Source organism: Phalaenopsis equestris, unplaced genomic scaffold (assembly GCF_001263595.1).
Source record: "Phalaenopsis equestris unplaced genomic scaffold, ASM126359v1 Scaffold000428, whole genome shotgun sequence".
In the NCBI taxonomy this organism is placed as follows: domain Eukaryota; kingdom Viridiplantae; phylum Streptophyta; class Magnoliopsida; order Asparagales; family Orchidaceae; genus Phalaenopsis; species Phalaenopsis equestris.
The window spans coordinates 4266669-4281153 of NW_018164869.1; the positions used below are offsets into that span (position 1 = coordinate 4266669).

A 14485-nucleotide genomic window follows, 5' to 3' on the forward strand; every position below is an offset into this window, starting at 1 on the left:
CACTCTTTCACATCTCAAACCTAAATTCATCAAACCATAGCCAAATATTGACTTAATCCTAATTCTCCCTCGCTCATTTTTAAAAGGAGCAACCCTAAATATTTTTTATGCACCATAAATCAACCCATACACCCTCCAGTTCCCAAACATAAACCCACAAAACCATAGCCAAACCTTGGCCTAATTGGAATCCTCCTTTGCTAATTTTTAAAAACATCAAACCTAAATATTTTTTCTGCACTCTAAATTAGTCATTATACACCCACAATCACCTCCACAACCTATACCCTAGACATGTCATTGGGGAGACAAGTGTCGGAAGTTGAAGGCCCTCCAATCAGTGTAGGTTATAACAATTCCGCCATCTTCAACATGGCCGACCTGACACCATATCAGAAGTAGTTAGAAGCTTCAACAGATGAGGTCGAAACTCCACTAAGCCTGATAGATTGGCATGGGTAGGGAGGGGACCTCAATCCGGTACGGTCCAATTGGGGGAAAGCCGATCAAATTTCTCTCTAGAGCTAGAGTTGCCACCCACTCCTAGTAGTAATGAGGGTATTTTCATCTGTTTTCTTTTATTAGGTTTAGGACCTTTGTTGATTATAAATGTGGTCTTTCATTATATTAGTAGTCTTTTATTCATTTGAGTTTTGTGAGCGCTTGTGCTCTCTTTGTGGTTTATGGATGAGGACGAGCCTGTATCCACAATATTGGGTGGTAGAAACTGTATCCCTCTGTTTATCGTGGTGATATCCTGGATATCTTTTTTCGTAAATCATTCGAGTGGTGAACTATATATTTAGATTGGTTGCGAGAGTAGTAAACTCTTGTATCTTGTGTTTTTTATTTGATTAATGCATCTCATTTTTATTATGGTTGTTTTTTCTATCTCAAATTGCTTTCTTGGATATTCTTATTGAATCTTCTCCAACCCCTCTTTCTCAGGTTTCATTCTATGCATGACTGAATCACTTCTCTTAAAGTTTGACCGCATTCGCTAGTTAGACGCTCATAAATATGGGTTACATGAAGAACTCTACACAAAGAATTTCCCTCTTGATGGCAATCAATTCAATGGAAAAATGAGCATGCTTTGCAAGATGTTTAAATTATCATGGGTTATAGATTGCTAGATTCTATTGTAGGCACAATCTCTCTTGATTCTGAAGAAAGATAGAAATTATAAGGACTCAAATTAAGACAATCATTTGGATAACATCTCTTCATTTTCATTCTCTCTTCTTCTTGCTTTATTATTATTATTATCTTCAACCTCATTTTTCTTTGTTTTTTAGAGGCTGTGTGGTTGCAAGTATTTATGATTCAAGAGTAATTTAAATGAAATTTAGATTAAATATAATATATTTGCATTATTTAGAATTGTTTACAAATTTATAAGATTACTTTTTTCGTATTTGGTTTGAAGCAAAATGAATCTAAATAAAAGAAATAACCTAGGGCACTGAGAGCGGCGGAGATTGCTCAGAGAGGGATTGGAATCATATGTAAGTTTTATGTCTAGAGGTTATAGGGACTGAGGTACGGGTGGCTCTTGTAAGCGGCGAGTAGCGATTGAGTGCTTAGAGGTTGAAGTAGTGTCGGGTGTTGAGGTCAAGATAGAGGCATTGCGGGGGTCACCAACATGGAGAAGGTTGCAAAGGTTGCTAGTATTGTTAAGGAATGTGATACTTGTCATTCTTTAATGTCTCAGTATATTTGGAATTTACTAATTCCAAATACACTGAAAATGAACTAAAGAGAGATTCTAATTCTCTCAAAATTTTTATGGATTATTATTTTTTTCATCCAAACTCGAAAATTTTAAAACCACTATATTTCATTTGCCATTCACTTTTAATGCCTCCAACTAAATAATACCTTAATTTCTTTTTATAGCCCTATATACCCTTGTTTTGGGGGTTTTAATATTAGACTTGACACAAAATTTGATTTGAATTTGGCACGAGAAATTTAGGTTCTTGTGAATTGGTGTAATGGTTGTATTGGGTTCGGGTTAGTTTAAGTGACTTAAAAAATACTATGATTTGGTTTATTGAATAAATCAAAAAATAATAAATTAATTATTTAACTATTATTTTTTACAATAATGATATTTAATTATATTTTTTTGTTTTTATATTGTGTCCAAATTAGATGATTATGTCTATTTTTGGTTGAGTAAACATGAAATATCATGACTTAGTATTTGTCATATTGGGTGGGGTCCAGTTCATGTTTTATTGTATTAAGTTCATGTTGAGATGTTTAACCTTTTTAATAATGGGCTAGATTTGAGTTGACTATGTTCTTGTTCGAGTTAGGTTGAACTTGAACCCCACCTATAATCCCAAATTGACACCATAATCTTAAGCGGGGACTAAATATGGTACTTGGTTACTTTATTAATATAATTTGTTTGTCTGGTAGTTTTATTAATCTCTTTGTTTGTTTGATAGTTTTATGATTTGTTGCTATTGAACTAGATATCCTAATGTTTTGTTGGTTGCAATGAAGGTTATTTGATCAAATTTTAACTAATTATAAATTATTTTAAGATATATAATTATATATTATTTTTTTATTGTAGCTAATAAATGATACATTCTAAAAGCTAGAATAATAGGGAAAATATTTAGACGATAAAATGCTTGAAAGTGGTAAAAATTGAGTGCTTGTCATTTTAGTAGATTTGATATGAATAATTATTAATCAATTTATTAGAAGAAAAGTGACATTTATGCGTGATAAGTTTAAATAAATTGAGTCTATTATATGGGTGATGATGTAATTTCTAAAGTTAAGGATTGGTGGATGATTATAAAAACTGCCTATAGCGTTTCATGGGAACCAAGATTATTATGGGGGCCTAACATAAAAATGCAGTCGACTACGATGTATTAATTCAGGTGCTAGAAAAGTTATTAGATGGTTGAAGTAGTGCCTATTGAAGATAACTAGTTGAATATGGACTCGCTTGGTTTGAACATGCATAGCGAAGAATAGAAAATTTCAATAAATTGTCATTTAACTAGTAGTTAAAACTATTGTAAAAGGATTAGGTAAAAGGGATGAACCTAAGTAACGAATAAAAATTATTAAATTTGTTTTGATGTGTAAATTTAATCTTCTTGCAATAATCAACATGAAAAAATAAAAAATTAGGATTCATAAATTTGAGCTCAAACTATTAAGGGAAGTGATGTGAGATAGAGAGAGATAGAGAGAGAGAAAAAGAGGGAGGAAAGAAGAACCCTGGCTCAAACAAAACATTCTTAAGTTATGATTAATATTCAATCAATGGTTTAACTTAGCCTTCCGAGTCCTTATTCATAATGAAAGGAACTTTAGGGTTCAAACAAATAATGAAGCTTTGCATTTTGTAGAAAACATATTATAATAATAAAGAAATGGAGAAATAAATCCTATTAAATTAAAATTCAAATATTGCCAAAATACAAAATGCTAAACAAACAAATGGAATGCTTAATTAATGCCGTTGTATATTTCAATTATATGTTTCGGTCAAGCATATCCCATAACTTTTATGACATGTGAAGAACTTTTTTTTGGAGAGTTACTCAAAAGGGTGAGAGGGAAATGCACCGAAGCTCCTTATTAGTCACGCATAAGTATTTGATGGTGGATCTCTCCATGAAATAAATTGATATTGTTCTCCCGTTGGACCTAGTATTTTATTTTATATAATTTGCTTAATAATTGAGATTAGGGTTGAGGTGGGAGGCAAACTTTAAATGGTGCTATTGACATGGATGCCTAAAATCCATTCTTCGAGTTATTTATTGGAAAAATTCGAATATAAACCTAATAAATCAAAATCTAAATATTCCTAATATAGAAAATGTTAAATAGATAAACAAAACATTTAATTAATCTCATTGCCATGGTCAAACATATGTTTGGATTGGACAGTTAGCAAAATTTTTGGGGTGTGAAAAACTCTCCTTTAAGGATTTAAGTTGTATTCATCTTTAAGGTTGGGGAGATGTTTTGAAGCTCTTCATTAGTCATCCACATATCATTGATGGAATTTTTCATCAGATAAACTATTATTGTCAACATAAAGAACTTAGTATAATTTTTTTCTTAGAATCTATCGTGATCGCATTTAATAAAATAATAACTTTTTAGTTTTTCCAGTTACAAATAATATTAATTTATTTAATATCCTTTTAGTTAATTTATATTTATTAAAAATAAATTTAAAAATATCAATTATAAATTTATCACAAAATAGCTTATATCAGAAACGCCTATCTTTATGTTCATTCATGACCCCACTTGAAGCCCTTGACAAAAATTAAGCAAGGAAGTTCGACTTCTATCTACGCGCTAAATTTTGACATTAGTATGTATAGAAGTTGATATCATTCAATAATTTTTTAACCTTTTGTCGGTGAATTTTCAATACTTCATAGAAAATTACAGCCAACAAATATAATTTGATATTGTAGAAAAGTATATTTTTAATGTGCCCAACATATTTAAACCTATCAAAATTAGGTATTGGTTTATTTTCTAATAAAATTGATTAATTAATTGTTAATTTTAAGCTCACTAAAAATACATGTTACATACTCGTCTTTATTCTACTAATTCTATGTTATCCACTTATTAAATATTTTCTTATTTGTTCTAATTTTACTAAATTTATGGATGGCTCACTAATTAGAATCATATCTATAAAATCATGTACATTAACATCTCACTTTGAATGTCTTTTATATTCAACATGCTTGCTCAACTTTTTCTTAACTGTTGTAACATAAAAAATTGATTCGTTAAATCTTTCTGGCATGAAATCAAATTGATTCACCGAAACTTACGCAAATTTTTAACATTATGTTCTATTATTCTACCCCATAGCTTCATTATATGACTCATATGTTTGCTTGCTTTATAGCTTGTATAATCTTAAATATATATTTTATTATTATTTAACAACAAGATATTTGTCTAATAATTCAACATCTTTCAGTTTTTAACCTTCTATTTGAAAAGATTTGCTAGTCAAATCTATGCAATTTCCCACATCACTTTGGAAATGAAAATCTTAATTGGTACCTCATTTGTTTCTAAAGCCTTGCCTTTATTTTCTTCTTCAATTTTTGTAGATTAATTTGTGATATTGTTCATTGTATTATTCATTATACTCTTTCATAAATTCTTTTTGGAACTCTTCCAATAATTTTTCAAAGCAACATTTTATTCTTTTATTGATATGTTAATCTTTAATCAAAATCCAATTTTTTTTTATTTTTCCTGCATTTTATATCATGCTTTATTTACTCAACATCACATCATTAAGGGGATAAAGAATAAGTAAATGATCTTTATGCGCTGAATTGCTTTTATTTGGGAGGAAATTTTTTTATTTTGTCTATTGAACTGCCTGATTTAATGTTGAACTTTTTAATTAATTTAGCTCGTGCTCATTAGCCATTATTGAGGGAATGAATATATGGTTTCTGTAAAATTTCAGGCCCCTTTTCACAGAGGGTTCTGTTGACTCTGGAGGAGAAACATCTACCTTATGACATTAAACTAGCTAATCTAGTAAATAAGCCAGAATGGTATCTAATCTTTTCTTTCCCTGGAATTGTAAACCTTACACAATTTTGAAACTCAACAGCTTTATCTTTGCTAATCTCATTGTACCTCATACTATAGGTTTCTAAAAATTAGTCCTGAAGGTAAGGTTCCCGTTGCCAAACTTGATGACAAGTGGATTGCTGATTCTGATATAATCACTCAATTAATTGAAGAGAAATATCCGGAGCCATCTTTGGCTACTCCTCTCGAGAAGTCTTCAGTGTACGCTACATGAATTTTAAAATATATCCATTCCTGCATATATTGATTATTATCGTCGATTAACATGTAGCATTAGTCTTGGTGATTAAAAAACTAATCCATTTTCTCTATTTTCAGAAATTTTAAATTTTTTTAGTGATTCATCAAGAACTGTAGAGCATTACAAGTTTTAATATTTTCTAGTCAGCATAGAAATGGCTAATTGAAGTGAGCTATCTTTAGTTATCCACATTACCCAAGGTTATATTTTTTCAGTCTTGCTTTTTATTAGCATCCAATCTTGATTCACATGAGTTTAACTTCTTGTTAAGGGATTTGGCTGCTGGGTTTGCAGTCAGTTTAAGCAGAGTTATAGTTTAATTACATCATTAAGTTTTATTAGTCGGGCATTAGCAATTACAGAGCTGCTGGAGATGTCTTCTTAAAAAAATATGCTTGGCTTCTAGATATGTCTAGCTTGTACTTCCACTTAGCATGTGAAAAAAGAAGGTTTGGGGGCAGGAGGGTCGTATTTATCTACATACCACAATTCTTATGTATTTACATATCCAACACTTTCATATTTACATGCATAACACTAAAAGTCTTTAATATTGCATAAAAAAATACCACTATAATTAACTTGTCAAAAGACAAATACATATTTTCAGGCATAGGTTTATGACACCAAGAGTTATAAATGTAAATATCCAACTTTAGGTGTTAGATATGTAAAGACATACACAGCACACAATCCTTATGTCTGTTCATATCTAATACCTAAACTTTCATATTTAAATAGATAACACTCACTTTTTTAATATTATATAAAAAATACCTCTATAATTAAGTTCTTTAAAAGTGAAATACACTAGGTTTTTGACACCAAGGTGTTATAAATGTAAAATTTAAACTTTAGGTTTTAGATATGTAAATACATACGAAATATGTTGTATGTAAATTTCCCCTCCAAAAAAGTTGCATTCCACATTCCTCTCTTCGATCTATCTTAATTCGCTTTCATTTTGCTGCTACTATAATCATCAAGCGGTACATGCAGTTATCTACAGCACAAGATGATTTTTAGTATAAGAATAGAATCTATTAGTAATGTATGGATTAAGCTCTTTCAAGTGCTTTAGTGTCTTATTCTATTTTTCTTTCCCTTTGTCTTTAGCGATTTAATTTCAAATGTTATTTAATTTATTTTGCATCTAGAAGCTGATAGAAAAGCATTAAATTCTATAGCGTAGTGCACTGCCTGCTTTTTGATCCATTTTTCTCTCGAAACTCTAGATCATTATGCAGAAATGAATGGTCTCACGTTACCTTCTTTGCTAATTTCTTCTTATGAGAGGCATATTCAAATTAGTTTTGTTTGTATGTTTAATATTTATTTATCCATACATTATGCTTCACCTTGTAGTGGTTCAAAAATATTTTCGTCCTTTATTGCTTTTCTTAAATGCAAAGACCCCAATGATGGGACAGAGCAAGCTTTGCTTTCAGAGCTGACAGCGATTAATGACTACCTAAAAGAAAATGTGAGTAGTGATATTTTTGTTTTGGTATTATATTTCCTTTTTCACTTTGACTTGGGAGCTGTGTGTTTATTATGCTTTATATTCAAATTGAAGCAGAGACTATTTAATGCGAGCATTGTATTTATTCTGCTCTCTAATAAAATTGAACTTGGGACACAATTTATGGTAGGAATTTTAAGCAAATTGTCAGTATGTTCTTCTGATATTTTGATCAGTCTTTTCAAATTTTTCGTTGACTTTTTCAGAAAGTTTATAGTTGAAAATTTTATATAAGGTTCAAAATTTGTGACTACATTCATCTGACTGAATAGTTGTTTAATTATTTGCTTGTAATCAATCTATTCTTGATGTGCACTTTAAGTTCTCTTTTTGTGTTCTTTGATGTGTTTCGTTGTTACTAGGACTGCATATTTCATGAACGCAAGGTGAACTTTGGTTTTTTACTATATGTCACTTGTCATTATATCTTAAGCATTTCAGTAAGAGTTCTTTTAGGTTGGCACTATGCGTTACCTATCATTATATCTTAAGGATTTCAATTGGAGTTAAGGATTTTGGGATATTATCATTTTATTGCCTAGTTTGAATTTCACTTATATCCAATTGACATTTTTAGAAGAATTTTACTTGTCAAGGTTAAAATTAAGTTTTATATTAATATTTTCATGCAAATGCACATGAAAAATAGATAATGTGTATGATAGAAATCCTCTTTTATGGTTTAAGGCGTTGAGATTGTCCAAAAAACATGCTTAACTCGACCAAGCTTTGAAGAGCTCTAGTTGACCCTCTCTAGTCGACTCTCTCCAGTTAGCCAGCTCCAATCGATCTTCTCCAGTTGACTCTCTCCAGTTGGTCGGTCGACCCTCTCCAGTTGGTGTCGGTCAACTTTTTTTATTGTGATTTGAAAATAAGAAAATATAGGAAAAATAATTTTTGAAATTTAATTTAATATAATAGATATATAGTTTGAGTTTTAAAAGTAGTTTGTTTTAATTTTTGAAAAATAAGACCAAATGGATCTCATTAGTCCAATGGTTTGCATAATCGTGCCCGATACCGCGAATACTACAACTTCCCAAAAGATAAGTGTAAACCTCGACGATAGACCCAATCCTGCAAACTAAGAGATTTGTGACATCCGTTTGGTCTGCGAACCTTTTATGTGTGACCGATAAGTTCCCCTATCTAATACAAAGATTAAATCTAATACAAAGATCTAATACAAAGATTAAATAGAGTTTATTTTACCTGAGTTTCAAGTTCCATATAGCGGCAAACCCCTATAGTTATATCTCAAATGACTGAGGTTACTTGAGAAAACTCTCGATAATAATTAGAGGTATTAGTCTTCAAAATTTTAAAGTTTAGGTTTTCACGGTAGGACGTGGAAAAGCAAGTGAGAGTGGCTCAAAAAAGAACATTTATTTCAGGAGTCCAAAGAAAAGAAAAGGTAGAGGATGTCACAGATCCTGAGGAGAACCCTCAGTGACTTCCCAAACTATCCTACTGTGTGGCTGCATTTTTAGAAATGATGTTATTCAATTGTTCAATCCTGCCAATTTTATTATTTGAGACTTACATATGCATAATACTCGATTATAAAAATAGCCCGCAGAAATAAGAGAGTTTACGTCGTGTCACACGACAATCTCGGAACCTAAGGCGGATTAGGACTTACGCTGCACAACATGATTGTACATGAGCCTAAAAAGAGAGTGTGAGGATTCACGCCGCGCTAGGTAAACTACCCGAAGTCCTATGGGTTGTTTAAACTAGGAAAGTTTATCTGGTGAAGGCTTGTATTGCTGTTCGGTCTGAATTCCTCGCCGTGCTGCCTACAAAGTTGGCTCCAAATTTCTGTCGCCGTGACAACTCTAGGGTTTAAGTGTTTGAGATTGGTAGTTTATATTTCACAGTTTTGGTGAATGTTTGGTTTTGTTTTATTTCAGTTTTGGTTTTGCATGCAGAATAAACAAATCGCAGATAAGTAAAATGCTGTAGATAAACTGTAAAAACGTACCTGAGCATTTGCTACTGTTGCGCTATTAATGTTGCGAGCATATTATGATTTGCAACAGATTTAAATAAAATTTCAAGAAAATTAAACAAGGCGAGAAAACCCAACGCGAAAGTCAGAAAAATGAGTTGTAAAAATCACGAGAAAAAAAAACCCTTAGCCACATATGAAATATCAGGACTGAGTATAAGACATTGGTAAAAGTGGGGGGCTCAGAGCTGGGTTGTGTGCTTCCCGATCTTGAACAAGAGTTACTAGCCCAACAATATACAGAAGACAGTCCTTAACCTCAATCCAGTGACTAGCCGTTGACCTTTATAAATTTTCATAGAAATTTTTTTTGATTTTTCATACAAAAGTTGTTGTTTAAGTCTTTTTTATGCAGAGTTCTTTTAATCATGCAAAAGAAATTTTTATTTTATTTCTATAAATATTTTATAAATATTTTGTAAAGTCGTACAGTCCACAAACTAGTCACTCTAATCGTGCTAGAACTACTGACATCCTAAGAATGTCGGGGGTAACGATCCTACCAAGAATTGACGAATAGTATCATAGATCTTTTCCTCTCCCTTATTGAAGATCCTTGAGGTAGGAGATCCTCTCACTTTATATCTCTCGTTTAAGCACACATAAACAATGTTGTCATCGCTCACGTCACTTAGGGTCCGTTTGGGGCAGCTTATAAGTGCGGGCGGCGTTTTCAAAACGCCGCCATACCGTTTGGTTCGCGCTTTTCGCCAGCTTATCCCAGGATAAGCAGCTTATCCTGAAACGCACAAGCTGCCCCAAACGGACCCTTAGCCCCTAGACTTATCATTGTCCGATGATCCATATGTGACATTAACAAATTTTCCCAATTGCCAGGAGAATTTGAGTGTAATATCCAAACTCAAATTCCGGTGCACTGGGTTTCATTGTAGGTTAAGTCATTGCGGGAATTTCACTGTTGATTTAATTAAGGAAGCATGAACTACGTCTCGGTGCATCATGTCTAGTGTCTTAATCAGTTTGTGAATCAGACTCAAGTGCATAGTTTCATTATTCATTCAAAAATTAGGTGGATGAACACTCACCTAGGGTGTGCTCCTAAAATCTAGGAAGTCTATGCTGAGAATTAGGTGGATGGACTCTCACCTAGAGTGTGCTCCTAAAATCTAGGAAGTCTGTGCTGAGAATTAGGCGGATGGACTCTCACCTAGGGTGTACTCCTAAAATCTACGAAGTTTGTGCTGAGGATTAGGTAGATGGACTCTCACCTAGGGTGTGCTCCTAAAATCTAGTAAGACTATGCTGAGGATTAGGTAGATGGGCTCTTACCTAGGGTGTGCTCCTAAAGTCTAGGAAGCCTACACTTAGGGCTAGGTGAGTGGATTCTCACCTATGGTGTGCACCTAAAATCTAGGAAACCTACATTGAGGGCTAGGTGAATGGACTCTCACCTAGGGTGTGCTTCTGAAACTCTAGGAAACATACTCTTTCACTTATGCTTAAGGTGATTCAAGGTTTTCTATATCTTACAATTAATTAAATCATCAATCTCCATCTTTATGACTTAACCATTTAAAAATAAACAAAACAAAATAAGAAAGAGGTCGACCCACCTCTAAAACTAGCAAAGCTGAAAGGGGGAAAACAACAAGTGAATCGACCTAAAAAAAAAAAACATTTAAATGATAATTAAGTAAAACCCCAATACAGTAGATAAAGTTCTCCAAATCCAACCTCAAAATCGTAAATAAAGTTGTTAAACTCAACCCCAAAACAATAGACAAAACTCTCAAAATCAGCTCCGAAACAGTGCTAAAATGGTGCCCAAATGGTGTTAAAACCATGCCAGAATTAGCCCACAAAATGCCCCAAACAACATTTCAGCACTTGTAAGCTACCTCAAGCGGCTTAAACTACAATTTCAGCACCCAATAACACTCTAAAACACTCCAAATCAGCATTTCTAAAACCTTCAAATCATACCCATATAAACCCATAACAACATTTTCAAAACAACACTCAAATCAGCCCTTTTTAAAAAGGACTTAAGCAACAACTTTTGTATGAAAAATCAAAGAATTTTTCTATGAAATTTCCATAGACTGAGTAGGATTTGTCTTCTTGGAATTTGTAACTACTTACATTTGATCGCAAAAGATGATCATCTATGGGCTGCATAACTTTGATAAATTTTTTTTTAGTGAATCGTATTGAATCCCATTAGTCCTTATGCACATTTAATGACACATGTTCTTTAGGCAGTGATTTATCATTATAAATTTTGTCTCTTGAGAATTATAATATTGTGTGTGATTACTTTATAAAGTACATTGAATTTGAAAGTTGGGCAGTTCATCCCTTAGTTTTGACATGACATGCCCATTTCTATAATGCTACAACAAGCCATACCATTGATTGTTTCTATTTAGTGTTATGTTCTCAAACACCTACAAAAGGGCAATTTTTGTTAAGGAAATTCACATACGTACCACACAATTTTCATACATGCGCATATCTGATACCTAAACTTCAATGTCTACATACGTGTCATCGAATTCTTGTACGTTTACGTATCTCACACCTAAGTTTCATTTACAAATTTAATGTCCAAACTTAAATTTGTTTACCTATATGCCACATTGTGCACGAAAAATTACATTTCCAATTTTAAGAGTTTATTTGATATGATAAAAAGGATCTTTGCGGTATATAAAAATTCAATTCTTACATATCTACATATCTAACGAAAGTTATTTTCATACATAAAATCAAGGTGACACGTGTGTAGAAACTGAAAGTTTAAATGTTAGGAATATAAATGCATAGGAGTTGTGGGGTACATAGGCGAAGCTTCATTCGTTTCTTCTTGGCCGATTGTTCAATATTACTGTTATCTTGAAGAAGGATCGAGATGTCATTCTAGCTTGTCGTTTTTACTGTTCTTTGCCCTACACTTCTGCCGATTTAGGACTTAACATATGCCTTTTGGAGTTGTTTTATGTGTTGTCTTTGAGCTTTTAAAATGTTGTTTGAAGCTTTTAAAAAGGGCTAATTTGAGAGTTGTTTTGAAAGTGTTGTTATGGGTTTATATGAGTATGATTTGAAGGTTTTAGAAATGCTGATTTGGAGTGTTTTAGAGTGTTATTGGGTGCTGAAATTGTAGTTTAAGCCGCTTGAGGTAGCTTATAAGTGCTGAAATGTTGTTTGGGGCATTTTGTGGGCTAATTCTGGCATGGTTTTAACACCATTTGGGCACCATTTTGGCACTGTTTCAGAGCTGATTTTGAGAGCTTTGCCTACTGTTTTGGGGTTGAGTTTAACAACTTTATTTACTGTTTTGAGGCTGGATTTGGAGAGCTTTATCTACTGTTTTGGGGTTTTACTTAATTATCATTTACACGTTTTTTTTTAGGTCGATTCACTTGTTGTTTTCCCCCTTTCGGCTTTGCTAGTTTTAGAGGTGGGTCGACCTCTTATTTTGTTTTGTTTATTTTTAAATGGTTAAGTCATAAAGATGAGGATTAATGATTTAATTAGTTGCAAGATATAGAAGACCTTGAATCACCTTAAGCATAAGTGAAAGAGTAGGTTTCCTAGAGTTTCAGGAGCACACCCTAGGTGAGAGTCCATTCACCTAGCCCTCAATGTAGGCTTCCTAGATTTTAGGTGCACACCATAGGTGAGAGTCCATTCACCTAGCCCTTAATGTAGGCTTCATAGACTTTAGGAGCACACCCTAGGTAAGAGCCCATCTACCTAATACTCAACATAGTCTTCCTAGATTTTAGGAGCACACCCTAGGTGAGAGTCCATCTACTTAATCCTCTGCACAGACTTCCTAGATTTTAGGAGCACACTCTAGGTGAGAGTCCATCCACCTAATTCTCAGCATAGACTTCCTAGATTTTAGGAGCACACCCTAGGTGAGTGTTCATCCCCCTAATTTTTGAATCTCCTAACCCTAGGTGAGAGTCTATCCACCTAATTCTCAGCATAGACTTCCTAGATTTTAGGAGCACACCCTAGGCGAGAGTCCATCCACCTAATTCTCAGCATAGACTTCCTAGATTTTAGGAGCACACCCTAGGCGAGAGTCCATCCACCTAATTCTCAGCATAGACTTCCTAGATTTTAGGAGCACACCTTAGGTGAGCGTTCATCCACCTAATTTTTGAATGAATAATGAAACTAGACACTTGAGTCTGATTCACAAACTGATTAAGACACTAGATATGATGCACCGAGACGTAGTTCATGCTTCCTTAATTAAATTAACAGCGAAATTCCCACAATGACTTAACCTACAATGAAACTCAGTGCACCGGAATTTGAGTTTGGATATTACACTCAAATTCTCCTGGCAATTGGAGAAATTTGTTGATGCCACATATGGATCATCGGACTAGGATAAGTCTAAGGTCTAAGTGACGTGGGCGATGACAACATTGCTTATGTGTGCTTAAACGAGAGATATGAAGTGAGATTAGTGAGATTATTAGAATAATTATTAGAATAGTATCTCCTACCTCAAGGATCTTCAATAAGGGAGAGGAAAAGATTCATGATACTAGTCGGCGATTCTTGGTAGGATCGTTACTCCCGACACTCTTAGGTTGTCAGTAGTTCTAGCACGATTAGAGTGATTAGTCTTTGGACTGTATGACTTTACAAAATATTTACAAAAATAAAAGAAAAATTTCTTTTGCATGATTAAAAAAACTCTGCATAAAAAAAACTTAAACAACAGCTTTTGTATGAAAAATCAAAGAATTTTTCTATGAAAATTTATAAAGGTCAACGACTAGTCACTTGGATTGAGGTTAAGGACCGCCTTCTATAGATTGTCGGGCTGGTAACTCTTGTTCAAGATCGGGAAGCACACAACCCATCTCTGAGCTCCCCACTTTTACCAATGTCTTATACCCAGTCCTGATCTTTCATATGTGGCTAAGGGTTTCTTTTGCTCGTGATTTTTACAACTCATTTTTCTGACTTTTGCGTTGGGTTTTCCCGTTTTATTTTAATTTTCTTGCAAGTTTATTTAAATATGTTGCAAATCATAATATGCTCGCAACATTAATAGCGCAACAGTAGCAGATGCCCAGGTATGCTTTTA

The 14485-nt window shown here is 33.3% G+C and overlaps 1 protein-coding gene across 1 annotated transcript in view; it reads left to right on the forward strand.

The window, feature by feature from the left end:
• The window catches only part of LOC110027478 (glutathione S-transferase DHAR2-like), a 39863-nt gene that overhangs the window by 6688 nt on the left and 18690 nt on the right, over positions 1–14485 (forward strand). The window contains exons 2-4 of the mRNA XM_020728928.1: positions 5504–5594; positions 5692–5835; positions 7241–7358. Of these exons, the coding sequence (XP_020584587.1) occupies positions 5504–5594; positions 5692–5835; positions 7241–7358 (353 nt within the window). The remainder of the gene's footprint in view (positions 1–5503; positions 5595–5691; positions 5836–7240; positions 7359–14485) is intronic.